Raw genomic sequence first — 24,702 nt, forward strand, 5'->3', positions numbered from 1 at the left:
GACACCACTTTTAATTGCCACGACTGTATCCAATAGAATCCTGGGATTTATAGTTTGGTGAGACACCAGAGCTTTCTGCCAGACCAGACTGAATACCTTGCCAAACTACAAATCCCAGGATTCCACAGGATGGAGCCATGATAGTTCAAGTGGTGTCAATCTGCATTATTTCTGCATTGTGGCAAATCTCTGTATTGAAGGCCTATGTTAGTGCAATCTTATGCATGCGTACTATAAAGTAAGGATTCCTGCGCTGAGTGATTTTTTAAAATTTAATTTATATCTTACCTTTCTTCCAGCCCAGGATTCAAGGAGGTGTACAGTTTTAAAAACAATAGTTTAAAAAAACCCTTGGTATGAAAGTTACAACACCAACCAAACTTTGATTAAAAAAAAAACACAAGATACAAAGGACATTTAAAACATAATAAAATAAGACACAAACACTATTTATTTATGGTATTTATACCCTGCCCTTCAGCCCCAAAGGCGACGCACCCCACCCCATCCCCACTGAAAATTGTTTTCTGCAGATCTGAGTGATTTTATCTGCAAAGTGTGGCAGAAACTCTTTATAGCAAGATGCTGTGTGATCTACATGATGCTCCAGTGGAGCAGAACATAAAAGGTGCCCAATGTGGTGGAGTCTCCTCCTTTGGAGGTCTTTAAACAGAGACTGGATGGCCATCTGGGATGCTTTGATTGTGAGTTCTTCTATGGCAGGGTGTTGGACTGGGTGGCCCTTGAGGTCCCTTCCAACTCTATGATTCTACAGTCTCCCCTCCAATTTCGCGGGGATCCGTTCCCCACAAAAACCAAAATTGCCAACATTCAAGCCCCATTGGCTTGAATGGTGGTGCGTGCACCCCATTTTATCCCCCTCCATTTGCCACTCGTGCTTAAATGAGAGACGCAGATTCCAAGTCCGCGAAAACGGAGGGGCGACTGTATAATGTGAAGTTGAAGGCTTTCAAGGTCAGCAACCATAGTTTTTTGTGAGATTTTCAGGCTATGGCCCGTTACAAACGGATGTAAAGTACGTACCCAGTACGTACTAGGGTTAGGAAAGGGCATGCTTTACGCACGCCCCTAACCCTAGTGTGTACTGGGTATGTACAAAATGGCGGTGCCCGTTCCACACGGGCGCTGCCATCTTGATGTTGCGGAACGTAGCGTCCGCACGTTGCATGGCAGAAGTGACACCGTGGGTGCGCCATTGGGCACTTGCGGCACCACTTCTGGGCCGCAGAAAGAAGCGCCATTTCCGGACTTCTTTTTGCCATGTCTGGGAACTGCGTGGTTTGACTGCTGCAGTTCCCGGACGTGGCAACCGGCAGCGCCGGCAGACCGCCGCTTTCAGACGGCCTGTAACGCCCCTATGAAACCATATTCTAGAATACCCAAAGTCTGTGTTTCTTGAGCCTACCTTCACTATCCTCCCAATGCTAAAAAAAAGAGACTTACAGCTAGACAGCGGGCAAGAGAAAAATGGGGAGGTTGGGCATAACAAGACTTTGTAAAAAGGTGCTTCTTTGTCAGTTAACACACTGAGGTATGTTTGTAATGATAATGTCAATTATGATTAATAGTAATAATGGTGATAGTAATATTAATAAATAAATATACTATTCCTATTAATTGTAATGATGGCATTGAGATCTTTTCCTCTCTCTTAGAGATGGGCAACTGTAGACCTCTGGATTTGTGTCTGCAATTCCCATTAATCCTAGCCAGTATAGCCAATAAGGAATTAGGGGAGAAGCAGTCCAGCACTGGCTATCTCTTTGGCCCTTGGAGGGTCCCAGGGACAGAAATTGTCTGCCAGACCTGTCACAGCTGCCCACTTAACATTTTCCTCCTCTGTAGCCACTGTGGAAAAGCAGATTACTAATTTACCTTCCAGGCTAGCAGCTGTGGGATTTACCTACAAGACTGGTCATGAATCTTAAAACCTTCCCTATAATATACCTTTAGATTCTCACGTGCCAATCTGCGTAAATTTTCACCAGTCAATCCTCTTGAGTTGGAGTAACAGCTTTCCCCCTAATTCTAAGTGATTATCACTGTCTCAGTCATGTATTGTAGAGTTCTTCCATATTTCCTTTCAATCTATCCTTCCAACTTTTCCAATAAATAAAAATCAGGGCTCTTCTGGAAATTTATTATCATTGTCCTCCAATATTACATGAATCTGAATCCCAAATTTCTGAGCTTTATTGTATAACCACCACATACGATAACCTTTAAATTACACTTGCAGCATTTGTTTGTAACATTTTTATACATCTTTGAAAGGCTTTCTGGTGTTCACCTATGCAGTCATCCCTCCATATCCATGGATTCAAGCAACCATGGCTTGAAAATATTTTCAAAATCTATAAATTCCAAGAAGCAAACACTGATTTTGACGTTTTATATAAGGGACACCATTTTACTCTGCCATTGTATTTAATGGGACTTGAGCATCCACGGATTTTGGTGTCCACGGAGAGCCTTGGAGCCAAACGCCAGCGGATACCAAGGCTCCACTGTACATCATTTTATAGAAATTTAGTTTCAGATCATAACTCAGTAAATTTAAGAGACTTTGTCCAAGCCTTTTCCCACTGTCCTAAATAGTTTGTTCCTATGTTATCATACATTCTTTCACCAATTCAGCTGCCATTTCTATTCATACCAACATTTTGTACATTTTTGCAATTAAATTATCATCTGAACAAAGTTGAGTTTCTAATTCTGATTCTCTCAGTTCAAAATCATACACTTTTTCGTCCCTCTTAAATCCCTCAACAAATTGTCCATATAAGAACCAATGAAATATCAATCCTTCTGTTTCCAATTCCTTGCTAGATTTCATTCTAAACTGCCCTTTATCCAGCTTTATCATATCAAAGAAAGGCGTGCTGACCAAATCTCAAATTTGCTCCATTTGCCATAATCTTTCATTTTCCAATTTAATTCAGTCTACCTACCATACAAAACAACAAGGATATATCTTGATTCTCATTCTCAGCTTTTTGCCTTGTCAGATAAAAACTGAAATATCTTCCTACCATTTGTTCAGGTGGTATATCATTTGTAAAAATTAGCAGAGTTTGAAACAAAAACAACACTAGGGAATACATTCTAAAATTCTATCCAGCAACGATTATTTCAATTTTGCCCATTACTGTGGGTAACATTTAATTTCCTTCCAAATTTTAACGTAGTTGTCTTGATGCAAACAAAAATCCATCAGTGATACCTTTATTGGCCAACCGTAATGCACAATATCCATGTTGCAAACTTTTGAAGCTCCATCGGGCTTCTTCATCAGGCAAGATGTTACAATCCAAACAGGAGAAGAAGTAAAAAATGGAGATGTTAGATGCCTGCATTTTATTGTTTCTGTCCTTAGTAAAGATGGTGTAATGGGGAGGATATATTTTGTGCAGGCAGGCTCCTCCTCTTTCTGGCCATGGCCATATATATGGTACATTAACATTCTTTTAAAAACAAGTAATTATAATATTCTCCTTCAAATATTTATGAAAGGGTGAAAAGAGAGATGCTGCAGTGGTTTTGTCCCAAAATAATATTGCTGATATTCTTATGTACCGTATATGCTCATTTTAAGGAGAATACCAATTTGGGGTCTGTTTTAGTTGACTGTCTTGTACAAAGGAGGCATAAGGACTACTTTTTCACAACTAAGTATCTCCTAGCCCAGGGATGGGATTTATGCATGTTGTTTTAAACTGACAACTCCCAGCAGCATTGCCAGTTATTGTATGATGAATGCTGGGGCCTGGAGTACAACAGCATCTGGAAGACAGTACCATTCCCATCCTTGCTCTGGCAGATTGGAGTCGATGCTCTGCAACTATACCAAAAAATGCTTCTCTGGGACAATATGATATTGTAGATGTAGCTCATTTCTTAATGGCTTCTTAATTCAGTGCTAAGTTGATGCAAAATGACACTCCCCACATCTTTGTCAGACCAAAAAAAGTAATGCTTCTTTAGGATAAAATGATGGCCTCACTTCCTGTTCAGAGTCACTGTGTTCTATTGGCATTTTAAAAGCATCCTGAACGGTGTTGCATTTCAATGATGATACTTCTTGAGTTAATAAAGTTTCCCTCTTTAGATGGGATCAGACTATGTTTTTACTTTATTTCACATTATTTATTGTTTCCTATATTTTTAAAAATATATCCCTGAAAATTAAAAGCTTGTGGATTACGGCTGACATCCTGTTAAGTGGCATCAGCCAGTGTACTGGTAATTCAGGCTGGTGCCACTCTACAGAAATAAAGTAGTTTGACACTACTTTAACTTCCATGGTTCAGTGCAAGGGACCTCTGGGATTTGTAGTTGGGGAAAACAGTGCTCTGACAGGGAAGATGTACTATCTCACAAAACTACAAATCCGAGAATCCCGTAATACCGAGCAATTGCTGGTAAAGCGGTTTCAAACCACTTTATTTCTGTGATGCATTAGCAGCCATAGTGTCTCTTTTGGAGGATGCAGAAGTTGGGATTCCTTCTTCTCTCCAGACCAGCCAAAGCCCCCAACCAAGACCTAACATATGGTTGCTGCAGCCACACTCCCAATTGCTCTGTGCTTGGGGAATAGCTGGAGGGGGGCAGCATAGTGGTTTGAGTATTGGACAGTAACTCCTGAGACCCTTGCGCAGCCATGAAACCCACTGGGAAGACAATGGCAAACCTCCTCTGAACAAATATGGCCAGGAAAACCCCAGCATAAGTTCGTCTTAGGGTTGCTATAAGTCAGAAATGATTTGAAGTCACACATTATCATTATCATGTCCCCATAGTCAGAGGCAGGCTCATTACATCATTTGATGGATGCTTCTCCTATCCCCCACCTTTTTGAATGGCCATGGGAAAGGTGGTGATGGTGGCAGCGGCAGTGTCCAGGAATTGAAGACTGGCCAGCTATATAGGGGTTCTGCAAGCAAAACTGCTATGCTGCACCATACAGGATTCCAGCCTATGTATTATGCCTTCTTTGTTAAGATTTTGCGTATGTGAACACACAGTCACAATGTCTAGCAGATGCCAATCCCTGGGAGGGACTGTTAGTGCTGTCAATTACACATGGGGAAGAGAGAACAAGGAAATCTGATTCTGGCTGCATTTGCACTGCAGAAATAATCTGGTTTGGCACCACCTTCTCTGCCACGGCTCAATGCTATGGAATTCTAGGAAGTGTTATGCTATTGAACTCTGGGAAGAGTTCTGCTCTGGTGCTACAACAAACTACACTTCCCAAAATTCCATACCATAGAGCTGTAACAGTTAAACTGGTGCCAAACCAGATTATTTCTCCAGTGCAGATGCAGCATTGTCTATAGAGAAGCAATCAGTCTCTGCTCTGAGTGGGAGACAAGGAAGAAATGGAGTCTAAGTAGACCACAAGTTGAACATGAGTCAACACTGTGATGTGGCAGCTAAAAAGGCCAATATGATTTTAGGCTGCATCTATAGAAGTATAGTGTCTAGATCAAGGGAAGTAATAGTGCCATTCTATTCTGCTTTGCTCAGGCACCATCTGGAATACTGTGTCCAGTTCTGGGCTCCACAATTAAAAAGGATGTTGAGAAACTGGAGCGTGTCCAAAGGAAGGCTACTAAAATGGTGAAGGGTCTGGAACCATGCCCTATGAGGCATGCCTTAGGGAGCTGGGTATGTTTAGCCTGGAGAAGAGAAGGTTAAGAGGTGATATGATAGCCCTGTTTAAACATTTGAAGGGATGTCATATTCAGGAGGGAGCAAGCTTGTTTTCTGCTGCTCCAGAGACTAGAACACAGATCAATGGATTCAAACTGCAGGAAAAGAGATTCCACCTCAACATTAGGAGGAACCTCCTGAGAGTAAGGGTTGTTTGACAGTGAAACACACTCCCTTGGAGTGTAGTGGAGTTTCCTTCCTTGGAGGTCTTTAAACAGGCAGGATGGCCATCTGGATTGGATGGCCCTTGTGGTCTCTTCCAAATCTATTCTATGAAGTTTCTTATGAACGATCCAGGTACCACTGAATGTGGAAATCTTTGTGATTGCAGCCATCACTCAAGCACATTGCTCAAGCTGCCATGTCAGAGTTAGAACAGCAAAAATAAATTTGCATGGACATTCTTTTCAGTCTTTATTTTACCTCTGGTACATACGGTGTTCTGGGAACAATGTTTTGTTGAAAGTTACACTAGGGGAGGATTTCAGCTTCCCAGGATCCTCTTTTACCAAGCCTCTGTTCTGGAGCAAAGAAACATCAACAGCTACTCCAGAATAAATAACCTGCATTGCTGTTGTTGTCATGTACCTTCAAGTCTGTTCTGACCTATGGCAATTCTAAGGCAAACCTATCATGGGATTTTCTGGGGCTGTGTGACTTGCCCAAGGTCACTCAGTGAGTTTCCATGACCGAGTGGGGAATCGAACCACAATCTCCAGAGTCATAGTCCTATGCTCATGTTGAATTACAACTGATCAAAAAATTCCATTGTATTACCTTTAGCCTGAATCAAGATAGGGGTTTTTAAACTTACTGGAAGGCTGACCAATGCAAGGGAGGTTGTGTGACCCCCAACGCTGCTTTGTGATGTTTGCTTTGCACCCTTTACATCCATTTAAGCTTATGTGTGATCCTCACCATCTCAGTAAGTGCCAACAGAATCTATCTTTGGAGAAACAACAATTTCATCTGTAATTCATCCAACAATAACTATTGACAGTCTCTTCAAAGAATAAATCACAGTGTTTCTCCATCTTGTCACTTCTCCTGTGACACATTTTCCTCTTTGGAGAAGCAGAGCAGTATTCTGAGTCTTTCTGCCAACCTCTCTAAAGGCATTTCACAGGGATCCTGTTGCAATAATTCAGAAAATCTTCCTGTAAGGCAGCTCAGAATGATCAATGCCATATTGTAAGACAGCATGAGAGAGGACTGGGCTATGCTTCTTTATGAATTAAACAGCAGAAGAGAAATTTAGTGATATATGCCAGTGGTGGGAATTGTACAGCCTATGGGCTACTTGTGGACCTCAAGATGATTTGTGTGACCCCCAAATTCTTCATCACAAAAAAAAGGGGGGGGGATTGTGGGAGAACTGCAATTCGAGAAGCTTCCAGGAGTGTGATTCTCATCTACACAAGGGATATCCCATATCTTGTTTTAGCAAGAACAATTGTTTTGTTGGTTTGAAATCAGGAATAGTCACTATCGGTTTTGCTAGAAATTGTTGCTGCTTCTGGTTGTTCAGGAGGAGTAGAAACTGGAACTTCCAAAGTTGCCCACCCTGATTTACGCCTTTAATTAAAAAAAGTTACTTCTTTGTCTTGTAAAATTAGGTGCAATTTGAGGCCGAAGTTGTTGCTTTCTTTTCTGTGTGGATCAGTTTGTGCTTCATAAGATGTGACCGGTTGCTGAATGTGTCACCACAGTCTAAGCACTGATATGCCTTGAATCCTTTGTGGGTGTTCAGATGCAGGGCTAGATTGGAGCTTTGTGTGAAGGTCTTCCCACAGGTCACACACTTAAATGGTTTCTCCCCCGTGTGGATCTTGCAGTGCTTGTGAAGGTTCGAAGTCTGGCTGAAACCTTTGCCACACGTGGTGCACGTAAAGGGCTTCTCCCCCGTGTGGGTCCTTTTGTGCTTCAGCAAGCTGGATTGGTGGCGAAAGGGTTTGTCACACACAGGACACCTGTAAGTCAGCTGCTCCGCATGGGTCTTCTGGTGGTCATAAAGGAGCGAGAGATTACTGAAGGTCTTCCTGCAGCGAGAGCAAGGGTAGGTTTTTGCCTTCATGTGGATTTTCCGATGCTGGCAGAACTTGGCACGCTGACTGAAGCTTTTCCCACAATCAGAGCATTTGTAGACCATGGCCCCAACATGCATTTTCCGGTGCCTCTGCATGCTTGTGATCTGGCAAAAGGTCTTCCCGCAGTCCTTGCATTTGTATGGCTTCTCTCCTGTATGCAGCCTCTCGTGTTTTACGAGGTGTGAGCGTACTCGGAAGCATTTCTTGCAGTATGAGCATTTAAAGGGTTTCTCCCCTGTGTGGATCCGGTGGTGGTAATAAAGGTGTGAAGGTCGGCTAAAAGCCTTCCCACACTCAGGACATTTATAGGATTTCTTTTTGGACTGGACACTCAAGGAGAGAACGAGGGGAGATTTCACTTCGAAGGTCTTGCCATTTGGAGGAGAGGCTTGTTCTTTCTTGGCTCTTTGTTTTTCTGGCTTGGTATTATTCAGCTTCTTGACAACTTTTTTGCAGGGGCTTTTCTTTGTCTCTTTTTCTGTGGCATTATGACTTCCAGAAGCTTCTGCTGGCTCACAGCACTGGGAGATGTTATGTTCTGTCTTTGATGGTGATGCATTTTTAGGATTCATTTGCAAAGACCGTTCTTGTCTATTGTTATTCTTTTCATCATCAGTAACTGGATTATTCAACACTAGATCTATTGGAAAAATAAAACAGGACAAAGAGAACAATTGCAAAGTCAAACCAATTAAGAAGAGCTTTTTGTTCCTGCAGCCTTTTTATTCATAATTAGTAACAAGCATTTGTGAAATGGAACAACCAGGCCAGGGATGCCTTGCATAAGAAAAAACATTTTGAATATTCGAGAAACCACTTAAGGCTTCTTCCAAAATGCATTCAGGGATGAGTTTTTCTTTCACTGGCCTCCACTTTTCTTATGATGTCTGTTTCCGTAACCAGACAGACAGAGCTATGCTTTTTCAACAGTCGAGGAGTAATGAGTGTGGTTTACCTGCTCTCCCCTTTTCTCACTGGCTCATCCGCACTGCAAAAATAATCCAGGTTGATACCACTTTAACTACCATGGCTCAATGTTATGAATTCTGGGAATTTTAGTTTTGTGAGACATTTAGCCTGCTGACAGCCTGCTCTGGTACCACAAACTAGGGATACCACAGCACTGAGCTATGGCAGTTAAAGTGCTGTCAACCTGGATTATTTATGCAATGTAGATGCAGGCTTTGTCCTGTTCTTTATACATGCTTAGTAAGGCATTTTAGAGGCAGCAGCTGTTTACCGCTCCTGTTGTAGGCAGGCTAGTAATGTATGTACAGTTGACCCACTACATTTGCAGCTTTGACTTTACAGCTGCAAATGTAGAGGGTCAACTGTACATACATTACTAGCCTGCCTACATCAGGAGCGGTAAACAGCTGCTGCCTCTAAAATGCCTTACTAAGCATGTGTAAAGAGCAGGACAAAGCCTGCATCCACATTGCAGATTTGATTAACATGTTCTCTTTAGCAATCTCTAGATCCTTCAGCACGACTCTATGGCCATCTTTCACAAGAGGTTGCACTGGAGAAGAACAGGTTGCTTACCAGTAACTATGGCTCTTCGAGTGGTCATCTGTGCCCTGACACAATAGGGTTTTGCGCCTGCGCAGAGACTCTATTTGGAAGCTGAAAAGCTCAGCAGATTGACGGGAGGCCCCACCCATTCCCGTGTACTGAACATACCCAATCCCACCAATCTAGCTCCACCTTCAGTTCAAGTCCGCTGCAAAAATATCAGCAGGGACTCGGCTGAGGGGATATAGGGTGCATTTGTGTGAGGGCACAGATGACCACTCGATGAACCACAGTTACAGGTAAGCAACCTGTCGTTCTTCTTTGTGGTCTCTGTGCCTCACACAATAGGCTGACTAAAAAGCTAACCTGTGGCAGGTGGGAAAGTCACTGCGGGCTTGAAGAAAGAACTGGCATCCTGACGAGACCTGGAATCAAGCCAGTAATGCTGGACAAATGTGGAAGGTTGAGACTACATAGCTGCCTAGTAGACATCAGGCAGAGGAAAGCCTCCGAGAAAGGTGGCATTGAGTGTGGGTGCACAACAACAGGAGGAGGGCATTTGGCCAGCTCATAAGCCAGCAGAATGGTCTGAGCTATCCACCTTGCAAATCTTTGAGAAGAAACATGGTGACCTTTCCTAGGTTCACCATAACAAACAAACAACCTGTTGGTCAACCTGAACTCAGCAGAACATTGAACATAAAACGCCAAAGTACGGTGAACATCAAGTGTGTGCATGGTTTTTTCCAGAGGCGTAGAAGGATTTGGATAGAAGGTGGGTAGCACAATTTCCTGAGAGAGGTGAAAAGGTGATACCACCTTAGGGAGGGAGGAAATGTCTGGTCTGAAGATAACTTTTTCCTTGTAGAAAATCAAGAAGAGCTCATCCGAGTGCAATACAGTCAAGTTCAGATGACCTTCTGGCCGACGTGATGGCCACTAGAAGTGCCATTTTCAGTGAAAGCAACCTCAGTGAGGCCAACCCTAAGAGTTCGAAAGGAGGCTTAGTAAGGTGCGTAAGCACTAAAGAAAGTGACCACCCCAGAGCCAGTGGAGGGTAGAGATGGTGCAGATCTTTGAAGAATCTTTTGAAAATAGAGGTGAAGAGCCGAGCAGACGGCGAGCCAGAGGGCTGGTTGGCAACTTTGCCAACTTTGAGGGAGGAGGAGGATAGTCCCTGATCACGGAGATGGAGCAGAAAGTGTAAGGCCGTCAACAGTTGAACTGGTGAACATGGCTTAGCTCTAACCTCAGCAAAGGTACAAAAATGCCTCCATTTGGAGGAGTATGATGGTTTGGTGGAGTTCTTCCTGGAAGCTGACAGGACTCTGAGAAGTTCAGGGGCAGTCAAGGCTGGATCCTCCAAGCTGTCATGTGGAAACTGCAGATCCAAGTGAAGGACTGCGTGTCTGCGCCATTGGAGTGAGCGAGAAGGTCCAGCAAATTCGGAAGTCTGAGGTACTGCCCCTTGGACAGGTGAAGTAGAGAAGCAAACCAAGGTTGCCTGAGCCAGTAAGGAGCCAAAAGGATTACGTTGGACCTGTCTCTGGTCATTTTGGCCACAACTCTCGCCACTAGTGGAAGTGGAGGGATAGTATACAGGAAGCGGTGGCTCCAACTGAGAAAGAATGTATCTCCCAGAGAGACCTGTCCCCAGCATGCCCTGGTCCCTGCCAAGGAGAAGGAAAGCAGTTTCTGGGCAGTCATTTTGAGTAGGTGAGTGTTTGAATTTTTAAAAAACTCTTGGAATAGTTGTTTGTTGCTGAGGGAGTGGAGCTTTTGTGAGTTGCATCTGTGAGTCACTAGGGGGTGGAGCTAGGAACCTAGCTCTATATAAGTCCTCCCAGAGGCGCATGCCTTATTTTCACAATCAAGGGAAAGTACAGCACAGGCAGGAGAGGGGAGCTGGGAATTTTGTTTTAGAGGTTCTCCTTTAAATATTTTCCTTTTTTAAAAAAGGATTTTTCAGTTTTTTTGCTCAGAGGAAGAGAGTCAGAAACTTGCCTTCAGAACGAACTAGCACCCAGGAGATCTCTATAAAGTTATATCCCCAGTAGATTTTGCTCACTGACTGAGATTGGTGAAAAGGCCTGGCCATCAGGGGCCTTTTACGTTGGCGTTTATCAGGGGTGTTTTTTTGTTTTGTTTTGTTTTGAGGAGGAAGCCCACAGCCTTGTTTCAGTGATTTTAAAAGACTTCTCAGTATGGACACTGAAGGAACTTCTGCAGTCACCTGCAACACTTGTGGGATGTTTGTCTTCTTGCCTAGGGGTGGGGTGGGGGCTTCATATGCACCAAGTGCAAGTTGGTAGTCCTCTTGGAGGAGAAAGTCCAGAAGCTGGAGGCCTGGGTAGCTACACTTCAGCATATTAGGGATCAAGATGTTTTCCTGGACAAAACGGAATGAACGGTCTTGGACGATGGCCACACAAAGGAAGTTGCTGGGGAGGGGGAGGTCACTTCACACACACAGGAGGTAAACAGCTGGAGGAATGTCACAGACATAAGTAGGGAAACCAGGGATCGCTTGGGGAGTTTGCAGCTACAGAATCGATTTGAAGCTCTTTCCCTTATCAGGGATGATGAAGAAGAGAAGCATGGACATACTTCAGGGACAGAGCAGGGGAGCCTGAGAGTCCCACCCGAAGGAACAGTCGCTGCTAAGCCTTGGAGGAGGCGTGTGGTCGTAGCAGAGGACTCCTTGCTGAGGGGGTTCAGAAGCAGTGATTTGTAGGTCTGACAAGATGTCTCGGGAGGTATGTTGTCTCCCTGAGGCAAACATCCGTGATGTGACAGAGAAGCTTACAAGACTTGTCAAGCCTACTGACCATTACCCCCTTCTTTTGGTTCATGTGAGAATCCATAATATTGCAAGCCACGGCCTTCAGAATATCAGTAGGAATTATGAGGCTCTAGACAGGAAGCTGAAAAAGATGAATGCACAGGTTGTCATTTCATCTCTTCTGCCAGTGGAAGGGCATGGTCCAGGAAGGAAGAGGAAAATAGCAGATGTAAACAACTGGCTCTGCAAATGGTGCCGCCGAGAATGATTTGGATTCTTGGATCATGGGCTGTGGTTCCATGGGGGGGGGGGGGGGTCTTCTGGCAAGCAGTGGGTTTCATCTCATGCCAGTTGGCAGAAACATTTTTGCCAACAGTCTCAAGAATTTGATCAAGAGGGCTTTAAACTGAGTTATGTGGGGCAGGGAGACAGTATTCTGGAAGGCAAAAACTGTCATAGAGGAAACATGGCAAACAGTGCAGGGCCCAACAGTGGGAGGGGAAAAAAACGTGTTGACTTTATGTGATTATGGCACTGCCTTCTAGATGTTCACAGACTCTCTATTTAATGATCTGCTCTAGAATCTTTCCTGGTATTGATGTCAGACTAACTGGATGATAATTGTTGGGATCCTCCTTTCCCCCCTTTTTGAAGATGGGGACAACATTTGACCTCCTCCAGTCTGCTGGGACTTCTCCTGTTCTCCAGGAGTTTTCAAAGATTATTGCCAATGGCTCCAATATTACATTTGCCAGTTCTTTTAATACTCTTGGATGTAGTTCATCAGGTCCTGGAGAATGAAGATGAGCCCAAAGGCCTTCTGCCCTGCTAGTGGGCAGGTAGGCATGAGCCATGACAGAGTCCAGAAATGTGCCTATGTAGTCTATTACTCTGACCGGTTCCAGAACAGATTTGGAGAGGTTGACAGGTAGACCCAAATCAGTGAAGAGTGAGAGAGTGGTATGGACATCTTGGAACAGTTGTGAGCAGGAGGATGACACCGACAACCAATCATCTAGATAAGGAAAAATATTTATACCTTGTATACAAAGGTGGGAAATACCATACATTTTGTAAAGACACGAGGAGCGGTGGAGAGGCTGAAGGGAAGGATGTCAAAATTTGCAGTGCTAAGGTCTGATAGCGATGTGAAAGTAAGCATCTTTCAGATCGATCGAAAGTATATTTCAGATGGCTTGTATATTTTTTATCTTGTAAGACGCCTCGATTGCATTTTGTAGAGAGGCGGGATATAAATAAATTTTATTATTATTATTATACCAATCTCCTTGATGAAGACAGGGAAGAATGGATTGAAGGGTGACCATCTTGAACTTGCGAGATTTGATGTAATAGTTGACGCCTCTCAGGTCGAGTATGGGGCAAGGTCCACCTTCCCTCTTTGGTATGGTGAAGTACCTGGAGAAATAGCCATCCAGCCTGCAGCTGTGTGCGATCCTTTGAATGGCACCTTTGTCGAGAAGGGAAGAGATCTATCTAGGAGAGGCGGGGAGGATAGGGAATATCGAAAAACCCCAAGAGGTGGAATACTTGAGAATTCTATGCCATAACCCTGACGTATGATGGTGAATATCCATGTGTCTGAGGTGATGCGACGACATGATGATGGTGTCATCCTGATAGACACATCAAAAATAAGATTTGGTGGAAGAAGATTCCTTAGAGGATTGTAGTTGTTCGTGCTGCTGCTGGAAGTAGCATTGCCTATAAGGCCTCCTGGAGGATTATTGAGAAAAACTTCTATATTGAAAGCGAGGTCTAGAATAATTGGAGGGCGCAGACCTAGGACGCCACTGCTGTTTTCTGTGCTGTTGACATTGGTCCGTGACATCCAATTGCTTGCCTGTGAGACGTGTCTTAGCAAGTTTGTCTAGGGAGTCGTCAGTCTTGGCTGCAAAGAGACTATCGCTTTCAAATGGAAGATCTTCAGTATGCTTCTTGGCCTCATCTGTGAGGTCTGTGGATCTGAGCCAAGCGTAATGGTAAAGAGCGACAGCACCAAATATACTTTTGGCAGTTCAGTCAACAGAAAGCCTGTGGAGTAGATATGCTGGTTGACTAAGGAAAGAGCCTCAGTATAAAAATCAAGGGCAGCAGCTTTTTGTTCTTCAGGCAAGTAAGGAATAAAGGCTGCCATCTTATCCCAGAGAAATTTCTGGTAAGCACTCATACAGGCCTGAAGATTCATAGAACCATAAAGTTGGAAGAGACCACACGGGCCATCCAGTCCAACCCCCTGCCATGCAGGAAATCCAAATCAAAGCATCCCCAGAGGATGGCAATCTAGCCTCTACTTGAAGACCTCCAAGGAAGGAGACTCCACACACTCCGAGGGAGTGTGTTGCACTGTCGAACAGCCCTTACTGTCAGGAACTTCTTCCTAATGTTGAGGTGGAATCTCTTTTCCTGCAGCTTGCATCCATTGTTCCAGGTCTTGTTCTCTGGAGCAGCAGAAAACAAGCTTGCTCCCTCTTCAATATGACATCCTTTCAAATATGTAAACAGGGCTATCATATCACCTCTTAACCTTCTCTTCTCCAGACTAAACATCCCCAGCTCCCTGAGTCATTCCTCATAGGACATGGTTTCCAGACCTTTCACCATTTTAGTTGCCCTCCTCTGGACATGCTCCAGTTTCTCAATGTCCTTTTTGAATTGTGGTGCCCAGAACTGGACACAATATTCCAGGTGGGGCCTGACCAGAGCAGAATACAGCTTGATCTAGACACTATACTTTTATTGATGCAGCCTAAAATTGCATTGGCCTTTTTAGCTGCCGCATCGCACTGGTGACTCATGTTCAACTTGTGGTCTACTTGGACTCCCAGATCGCTTTCTCATGTAGTTTCATTCAGCCAAGTGTCCCCCATCCTATATCTGTGCACTTCATTTTTCTGCCCTAAGTGCAATACCTTACATTTTTCCGTGTTGAATTTTATTTTGTTAGCTGTGGCCCAGCTTTCTAGTCTATTCAGGTCATTTTGAATCTTGATCCTGTCCTCTGGGGTATTAGTTATTCCTCCTAATTTGGTGTCATCTGCAAATTTGATAGGTATGCTCCCAATTCTTTCATCCAGGTCATTGATAAAGATGTTGAATAGCACTGGGCCCAGGACAGACCCTGTGGGACCCCACTGGTCACTTCCCTCCAGGATGAAAAGGTGTCATTGTTGAGCACCCTTTGGGTTTGGCCGGTCAACCAGTTACAAATCCATGTAACAGTTACTTTGTCTAGCCCACATTTTACAAGCTTGTTTGCAAGAATGTCATGGGAAACCTTGTCAAAGGCCTTACTGAAATCAAGATATACTATATCCACAGCATTCCCTTCATCTACCAAGCTGGTAATTTTATCCAAGAAAGAGATCAGATTTGTCTGGCATGACTTGTTTCTCTGAAACCCATGTTGACTTTTTGTGATTATGGCATTGCCTTCTAGATGTGCAGAGACTCTGTGTTTAATGATCTGCCCCAGAATCTTTCCTGATATTGATGTAAGACTAACTGGATGATAATTGTTAGGATCCTCTTTTTTCCCCTTTTTGAAGATGGGGACAACATTTGCCCTCCTCCAGTCTGCTGGGATTTCTCCTGTTTTCCAGCAGTTTTCAAATATGAACGCCAGTGGCTCCGATATTACATTTGCCAGTTCTTTTAGTACCCTTGGATGTAGTTCATCTGGTCTTGGAGACTTAAATTCATTTAGATTAACAAGGTATTCCTCTACTATCTCTTTACTTAATCTGTGCTGAAATTCCCCTATTCTGTTCTCTGCTCCATTATCCTCAGGTTGAGCACCCTTTGCCTTTTTTGAGAAGACTGAGGCAAAGAAGGTATTGAGTAATTCTGCCTTTTCTCTGTCTTCTGTTAGCATTTTGCCATCTTCCCCACACAGTGGCCCTACCATTTCCTTCTTCTTCCTTTTGCTGCGGACATATCCAAAAAAATCCCTTTTTATTCTTTTTAACCACTCTAGCAAGCCTGAGTTCATTCTGCGCTTTAGCTTTTCTGACATACCCCTACAAATGCCTACTATTTCTTTTAATTCTTTTTTTTTTTTTTTTTTTTTTTTTTTGGTGATTTCCCCCTTTTTCCATTTCTTATACATGTTCCGTTTCAAACTTAGCTGGGTTGAAATTTCCTTAGTCATCCATCCTGGTTTCTTGAGACACCTCCCATTTTTCTTTCTCACTGGAACTGTCTGAAATTGTGCCTTCAGTATCTCTCTTATGAGAAACTCCATTTCCTTTTAGTATTTCTGACCATGGGATCACCCTCAATACTTCTCTAAGTTTACTGAAATCCACTCTCCTAAAGTCTAGAATGTGTGTTTGACTATGCCAGGCTTCTCCTTTCCACTGTATAACAAACTCCAGGAGAACATGGTCACTTCCACCTAATGATCCCACCACTTGTACCCCATTAACCAAGTCAACCTTGTTGGTTAGGATCAGATCTAAAATAGCTGACCCCCTTGTTGCCTCTTCCACCTTTTGGACCATGAAATAGTCTTCCAGGTAAGTGAGGAATGTGCAAGACCTTGAGGATTTGGCTGAGTTTGACTTCCAGCAAATATCAGGATAGTTGAAGTCGCCCATCACTACTACATCTCTCTTTTCTGACTGTGTGGTCATCTGTTCTAGAAAGATATCATCCAATTCTTCAGTCTGACTTGGGGGTCTGTAGTAGACTCCCACCATAACATCCTTGTTGTTTCCCTCCCCTTTAATTTTTATCCAGATGTTCTCTACCTGGCTTCCATGATTGATGTCCTGGATCTCTTCAGTGGTGTAAATATCTCTGACATATAGGGCTATTCCTCCTCCTTTCCTGTTTGGCCTATTTCTCTTAAAAAGGTTATACCCCTCTATTTCCACATTCCAATCATGAGACTCATCCCACCAGGTTTCAGTGATGCCTATTATATCATATTTGCTTTCTTGTACTAGGAGTTCAAGTTCATCTTGCTTATTTCCCATGCTCTGTGCATTAGTGTAGAGACATCACAGACCACAGGTCCCATTTACTTGCTGCGTGTGCAAGTTTTTTTGCCTCCCACTGTTGGGTCCTTGCACTTTTTTTCTTGTTTCCTCTATGTCTGTTTGACTAGTTTCTCCAGCCCTTTCGCCTTCCTTAATATTGTCTCCCTTCCCCACGGAACTCAGTTTAAAGCCCTTCTGATCAAAGTTCTTGAGATTGTTGGCAAAAAACATTTCTTCCAACTGGTGTGAGATGCAACCCGTCCGTTGCAAGAAGTCCCTCCTCATTGAACCGCAGCCCATGATCAAAGAATCCAAATCGTTCTCGGCAGCATCATCTGTGAAGCCAGTTGTTCACATTCCCTATTTTCCTCTCCCTTCCTGGACCGTGCCCTTCAACTGGCAGAAGAGACGAGATGACAACCTGTACATCCATTCCTTTCAGCTTCCTACCAAGCACCTCGAAATCCCTTTTGATGTTCTGCAGGCTAGCTACTCTGGACTCCAACTGCTGCACTTTCTCCTCCAAGAGAGCTACCAACTTGCACTTGGGGCATGTGAAGTTCTCCACTTCTGTAGGCAAGAAGACAAACATGCCACAAGTGTTGCAGGTGACTGCCATGGTTCCGTCAGTGTCCATACTGAAAAGTCTTAGGAAATTACTGGAACAGGACTGTGGGCTTCCTCCTGAAAAAAAAATCCTCCAGAAAACACTAACGTTAAAGCCCCTGATGTTTCAACAATTTGTGGCAGTGAGCTCAATCAACTCTGCCTCTGCTGTAGATTTCAATGGCTGCCCAGCTACCTCTCTCCTCCTCCTCTCTGTAGCAGGATTGCCCACCTTTGCAGAAAGAGCATCAGAAGAGTAGGTTTTGAGTAAGTTTTGTCAGATGATTCAGAAGTAGACTCAACCTTCAAAAAATTAGGAACAGGGTGGGTGAACAGATAAGGTGCGGTGTCAGGATGGACCCTGTACATGCTTTCTAGCTTTTTGGATGCAGGTGGCACAAAAGCCAACTTAAGCCAGGACAAGTTCATGACATCTGACAAAGAGGATAAAAATGAAAGAACATCTGGTGTAGCCACAGTGGCATCAATTATATGAAAGTCAAGATCTCTCGGTGGTTTAGGAGCAACATCAACTTGAAGTCCTATAGCTTGTCCATCCTCTGAATCACATCTGAGAAGAGTTAGACATCTTCAGTAGGGGTCTGAGGAGTAGTGTCTTCAACCTCTTCCTGTGGAGATGCTATAACAGGGGAGGGAGAGGGAGGTGACATCTCTCTGTCATAAGCAGATGCCTCAGTAGATTGTGGAAGTGGTGCAGGTGTAGAGAGATGAGCCACCTGTGTGACAGCAGAAGGAGGCATAGGCTGATCAACTGTCATTGACGAAACAATTGGAATGACTACTGGTATAGGTGTCGATATCGATGTCAACACCAGGATATGAGCCACCAGCATTGAATGAACAGGCAAGTCAGGAGGTCGAGAGACCATGGCCATAGTACAAGGCGGAGGCGAAGGAGCCCTGCTGGCCTCATAATCCAGACAACTTGGCGAACGACAGTGAGGTCAATATTGACAGGGAGAATCATAGTGGGGTTCCCTGTAATGGTATCGATCTCTGTAGAATGGAGAGGAAGACCTATAGGAAGAAGGGCACTCTCTTCAATAATCTTCAGCTTGATATCGAACTATATACGATGCTGAGGTGTAGAGTAAGTCAGGGTAGTAATGCCTGGAAGACGACGCTGACAAGTCAATCTGGTCTCTAGATGGAGTTGGAGACCTGTGGGACCTGGCAGGAGACACATCACGGTGTTGAGGGGCTGGAGACAAGAAGGAGAGCCTGGAAGCCCAAACCAGCAATGCAAATATCTGCAATGGAACTGAAGTTGGAACCGGTGGCAGAGGAGAGACCGTTGGTGGCACAGAAGGGGCGAATGTCAATGCCAAAGGCAGTAGAGCACTCAGTGATGCCGAGGTAAAAACTTCCAATATCGAGTCTGTAATACTGACTGAGATGGGGGGCTGCAAAGCCAGTGTTGGTGTCGAAGCCAGCATCAAAAAAGCCATAATGGATTTGAGGGCTGATGTCGCTGTAAAGACTGGTGTTGGTGTTGAAGCAGACATCGAGGCTAAAGAAGCAATAGGCAAAACAGTAGCTTTAGATTTGTGCTTCTTTTTTGATTTCTTGATGTCGTGATTTCTTTTTGGCTTTCTGGTGTTGCCTTGCCTGGGAGGCAGAGGGTACTTCTTGTAATGCAGGAGACTTCACAGCAGATGGCGTCTGTGATATTGAAGGAGCAGGCTGTACTGCGGTCTATGTTGACGGTCTCTATGTTGAGGCAGAATCAACAGGCTGTGAGGCCGCCAGTGTCGACATCAAGCCTGATGTCGATGTCGAGGGCCTAGATATCTTGGGGATCCTTGGGAGTTTGGAAATAGGAATTCAGCCCAAAGGATCGGCTTGAGAAGAGGATTTATCAGCTACAGAAAGGGAATGTTCCCAACAAAAAAGTTTTAAACACTGTGCCCTATTGTGAGGAGTGACAGGAGTAAAAGTTCGAAAATGTGAGCACCAGTTGGTGACATGGCTCCCACCTAAACAAAAAGGGCATTTAGAATGTCCATCGGTGAGGGGGATCTTGTGTTCGCAATCAGTGCAGAGCTTAAACAAAGACTTGGAGGCCATAAGAAGCCTAAAAGCAAGGAGTCCATCCGGGCCAAAAGAACAAGAAAAAAAAACTTGCTTTGAAGCTCTGCAAAAGGCCAATCAGTCAATAAAGAAACAAAAAAATACAGAAAAAATGAAAGAAAAAAGCATACACAAGAGGTCTACTCATCTTAGGAGTAATCCAAAGGGGATGTTTCTCTTGAGGTGGACAAAAGAGAACTGAAGTTGGAGCTAGATTGGCGGGATTGGGCATGCTCAGTACACAGACCGGTGGAATATAACTATGTGTCTTCTATATTCTCTGAACCTTTATTTTACCATTAAGTGGCAAGGCAGATAATACCCTCTTGCTCCTGGATGGGGGGCTGGCCCTGGAGAAGTAAGATAAAGGGCTCAGCATGTACAGTGCACCCACGTCATATGCGGGTGTGCAATACGCAGGTTTGAGCATACTCTCAAACCTGTGGAGAGCCGTGCGGGGCAGTGCGTCACATTCAAATGTATGGGGTGCATGCCTGTGGCATCCACTACCACGCCACCACCGCATGCATGAGCCACATTCAAGTCATTGGGGCTCGAGCACACTTGTTTTTTTGGCTTATGTGGGGGGAAAGGGTCCGGAACCAATCTTCAGCAGATAACAAGGACCCATGGTATATATAAAAAGACAGGTTGGCTATTGCGGAATAAACAAAATGGAAACTTACCCTGCACAGCATTAACATTGTCAGGCCTGCTGATTCTTCTATTGTCCTGTTTGCAACTCTGTATCTGCTCTGAAATAGGGGATCCGCTTTCTCCTTCAGGTATATTCATGCTTGCTGCTTTGGGCTGCTGAAATTCATTGCAGGATTCAGCAGCAAAATCAATAAATCAAGAAAAAGTGAACAATACAAGTAACTCACAGATGTGGTTGCCATCTCAGCCATCATCCCACTAAAGCAGAGGTGCCAGGAACCCACAGAAGCACCCCCATTCAAAACATTTTAACCTTAAACTTTAAACAAAATTAAACTTAAAATGTCCCCCACATTCTCCAGTGAGCTACATTTTTCCTTCTGCGGGATATTTTAGATCCATTTATAAAACCAGGAATTGAACTGGAAATCAATTTCCAATTTGGCAGTTTGGATTTGGGGTGGGCTCCTGTAATTTTAATTCTTAGACCAAGATGAAGTACTGTAAAGCCCCATCAAGTGCGGCACAGGTACCTGTCCTCCCTCACTTTCCAAGCTCCAAATTTCAGCCACAGGGACTCCTTTTATTAGAGCCATTGCCTTATCTCCACACTTTCCATCGGGGAGGCAACAGCCATAGCAACCTATTTGAAAGGTAAACTGCTGTTCCAGGAGATGGAATTTCACCCTTCCGGAGTAAGAAAAAGAATGTGGAGAATGTGGTGGAGCCAAGGGTCACCTAAACATCCTTAAGAGTTCCATCTGATTATTTATTTAATCAATCAATCAATCTTGCCTTCCTTCCAGTATAGGGACTCAAGGCAGTCCTCGCTCAATGCTAGGGAATCCTAGGAATTGTAGTTTTGTGAGAAGCATTTAGCCTTCTCTTTAGAGAGATCTGGTGCCACAATAAACTACAATTCCTAGGATTCCCTAGCATGGAGCCAGGGCAGTTAAAACAGTCTCAAAATGGATTATTTCTGCAGTGTGTTTCGGATCTCAGTTGGCAACAGAAGGGTTTGTAGAGAAGTGGTTTGTGGTTTTTTTTTTAAATATCAGCCTGGTGAACCTGTGTTAGTTTTTTTTTTTAATTTTCACAACCAGGAGAAAACGGAATCGGAAAAATTGTGTTTTAAACTGTTTGAAATTCTTGTTGTATCTACAGTTACCTTTCATTATATAATTTTCCTCTTTTTAAAAAAATTATAATTCACTTTTCAAATACCTTTTAAAGTCACAAGAGTCCTCTCCAGTTTTCAATCTGGCAATGGCAATTAAAGGTACAGGAATCCTCCCCAGTTTTCAGTCTAGCAACCCTATTTGGGAGTGAGTGCAAGCTGCTCTGAGAATCTTTAGGGCTGAAGGGTGGGGTATACATACTGTAAATAAATAACTCAGGGGCCACTACAAAGAAAGCCCTTCCTTGTGTTCCCCTCAGATCATAGAATCCTAGAGTTGGAAGAGACCCTAAGGGCCATCTAGTCCAACCCCCTGCCATGCAGGGACCCACAATCAAAGCGCCCCTGACAGATGGCTATAGTTCTCTCAAAGTGGTGGGACATAGCAAAAAAGCCTCTGCTGAAGATCTTAAAGTTACAGAAGGGTCTCATGAGCGGTGTGGTCTTTCAGCTATCCTGACCCCAAAACAATAAAGCCAGGGGTGGGCAATCGCATGGGGGCCAGGGTCATATTTTCCACAAAAGCCTCCCCTGAGGGGACTATACCTGCTCCATTAGAAGCCCAAATATCTCAGTTTCCCTTTGCCATCCCTCCTGAAAAAGTGACAGGAAACGATGTCTTCTCACTCCTGGTACTTCTCAATATGGCAATCAGACGTGGCTAGATATCACTTCCTGCCACTATTTTGGGATGAACAGAGGAAAACAGAGATATCTGAGGATACTATAGGGATTTAGAGTGCTTCATGGGAAATTTTTTAGCATATTTTCATGTGTTTAGGGGCACTTTATGCATTTTTCAAAAATCCCACTTTTTCAAATAAATTGAGGGGTGAGGGTTGGAGGGCATTCGGGGTCACAAAAAAAGGATCTAGTGCTGCAAGTCCCTGGTTTTAATCTTTGCTGCAAGATTTAAAACCCTACCAAGACTAAATGTTGTTTGAATGAGGACACAAGTTCCCATTAACCCCATTTGGACTGTTCCTCCTTGTGATACAACCACAGGTGTGTGAGACCTGTTCTGCATTGGGAGCCTTCTAGCTCTTTTATCACTGCCTTGATTCCAATAAATTAATGCCTCTTTTGCCAAAGGCAATTATCCACATCATGGTGAAATGCCTGATTTCTGTAGCCAGCCAACTACCTTCCAGGTATGTTAAGACTGCAAAGCCCATCACTCCCTATTGTGGATATGAGGTGATGGAGAGTATAGTCCAACAAATCTGGAAGGTGCCGAGGATAGGGAAGCCTGGATAATGTTGACAGCACATCTATGGCTGGTAAGTCCAACCTATTCAGCTCCCCCCACTACACACAATTCCTAATGTTTTTTTCAGGACTAAACATGGTTATATACCTGCTGTTTCTGTTTTTTAGCCTCTTTCTGCATGAGCAGAAACTCCTCCGTCAGGGCCACTGCTTCAGCGCATGACTCTGGGACAAGTTCTCTGACCCATTTCTGGATTTTTGGTGGCAGGACGGCCAGGAACTGCTCCAGCACCAGTTGCTCTAGGATCTGCTCCTTGGAGTGTTTCTCGACCTTCAGCCACTGGTTGCAAAGCTCCTGGAGGCGGCTGTAAACTCCTCTCGGACCTTTGGCCTGCTGGTAGTTGAAATGCCGGAACTGTTGTCGCTTCTTCTCCCGGTTGAAAGTGTCCCCTCGCAAAATGGCCACCTTCACCTTCCCATAATCATCTTTGTCCCTGGCCTTCAAGCCTTTAAAGAGCTGCTTGGCTTCGCCACTGAGAGCTGGCACTAGTCGACTCACCCACTCTTCTTTGGGCCACCGGCAGGCCTCGGCCACTTGCTCGAAGGAGGCCAGGAAGGCCTTGGCATCATCCCATGGGCTGGGCTCTGCCTGTGGAGGCTGTGGGTCACCAGAGTCCAAGCTGGGAGACTCCAGCGTCTCCAAGAACTCCTGCCACTGGTTCTCCCACTCCTCAAGCAGCCCCTTGCCTGGAACCTGGGTAAACTGCTTTTTGGAGGTCTTGTGGAGGAGTTCTTTGATACTCCCAGCCTGAATGATTTGTGGCGCTTCTTCCGATCCTTCGCCTCCTATCCCAGGTTCAAGGACCGAGCTTTCTGGTTCTTCCTTCATTTTAATGACTTGAAGACGTTGAAGGAAAAGACCCTGTTGGGGACCTTGTCTGTTGCTGCTTCTTCTCCCAGCTGAAAGCTTACCCTCGCAAAATGGCTGCCTTCACCATTCCATAATCTTCTGGGCAATCCAGATCAGGACCTTGATTTAGTAGGAGGTCAAGGGCTATACAGATCAGGACGTTGACTTGACAAGAGGCAACTGATCACAGATAGTCAGATGCTTAATTTCATGCCATGCGGGGGGGCTGTCTCAGTGGGGGCCTCTAGACATCCAGAGGGTCACACAGGAACCCAGAAAAACTCTAAAATAATAGCACGCAAGGGTTTTCTGCCTATGGAAGAACAAAACATGGGACCAGAAATTAGATATTGAAGTTAACTAGTTAATTAACTAGTTAAGTTAGTTATTCCTTTGAGTTTCCCCCTCTCATGATTTTACCTAACTCCTTAGATTCTCCAGTTAAAGCTGAAGCTAAAAGTAGAATTTATTGAACTGAATTGCTAGGACTTGTTAGGGTAGGATATCTATTTCTATAAGATTTGGTCCAACAGGAAAGCTGGCCATCTCAGCAGAAGAGCTAATATAATAATAATAATAATAATAATAATAATAATAATAATTGTTTATATGCCGCCCAATCACTGGGAATCCAGGCAGCTTACCTCAGAGGGGATAATAGATGGTTCACTGCCCTCGGGCTTACAATCTAAAAAGACACGACACAAAAGGAAAAGGGAATGGTGGGGGAGACGGGGATCAGGTCCAGCAGTTCTTCTCTCCCTCTGAGGTCTGGACCAAGGCAGATGGACTGGAGGGAGGGCTCTTTTTCTTAATTGAGGCCGGGCCCGATGGTGAATATGAGTGAAGAAAAGGCATCACATGGCATTGTTGTCAGCCAGGTTCTGGATGCACTGCAGAACTAATGCAGTTTGACTCCACTTTAACTG

The 24,702-nt window shown here is 44.2% G+C and overlaps 1 protein-coding gene across 2 annotated transcripts; it reads right to left on the bottom strand.

Annotated features, from left to right (window-relative positions):
- Nucleotides 1-292: 292 nt before the first annotated feature.
- On the bottom strand, nucleotides 293-24,121 carry LOC149320663 (uncharacterized). Of its 2 annotated transcripts, none has more exons than XM_089504535.1 (3): nucleotides 23,012-24,121; nucleotides 20,507-20,630; nucleotides 293-8,463 (listed from the first exon to the last, which is right to left on the bottom strand). In XM_089504535.1, the coding sequence occupies exons 1-3, from the start codon at nucleotides 23,750-23,752 to the stop codon at nucleotides 7,349-7,351; spliced, it is 1,980 nt and encodes a 659-aa protein (XP_089360661.1). In that variant the 5' UTR covers nucleotides 23,753-24,121; the 3' UTR covers nucleotides 293-7,348. The 2 variants fall into 2 exon arrangements, with proteins under 2 accessions (XP_089360661.1, XP_089360656.1); XM_089504530.1 differs by having other exon boundaries at nucleotides 20,507-20,633; nucleotides 23,012-24,118.
- Nucleotides 24,122-24,702: the final 581 nt, after the last annotated feature.

This window comes from Sceloporus occidentalis, unplaced genomic scaffold, assembly GCF_023333645.1.
Source record: "Sceloporus occidentalis isolate IW3139 unplaced genomic scaffold, rSceOcc1.0.p SCAF_1, whole genome shotgun sequence".
NCBI lineage: Eukaryota > Metazoa > Chordata > Lepidosauria > Squamata > Phrynosomatidae > Sceloporus > Sceloporus occidentalis.

Coding starts and splice junctions, on each gene's coding strand:
- LOC149320663 (XM_089504530.1), bottom strand. CDS start 23,752: ATGAAGGAAGAACCAGAAAGCTCGGTCCTTGAACCTGGGATAGGAGGC. Junction 20,634..23,011: donor CTAAAAAACAGAAACAGCAG/GTATATAACCAT, acceptor AATGAATTTCAG/CAGCCCAAAGCAGCAAGCAT. Junction 8,464..20,506: donor CAATGTTAATGCTGTGCAGG/GTAAGTTTCCAT, acceptor TTTTTCCAATAG/ATCTAGTGTTGAATAATCCA.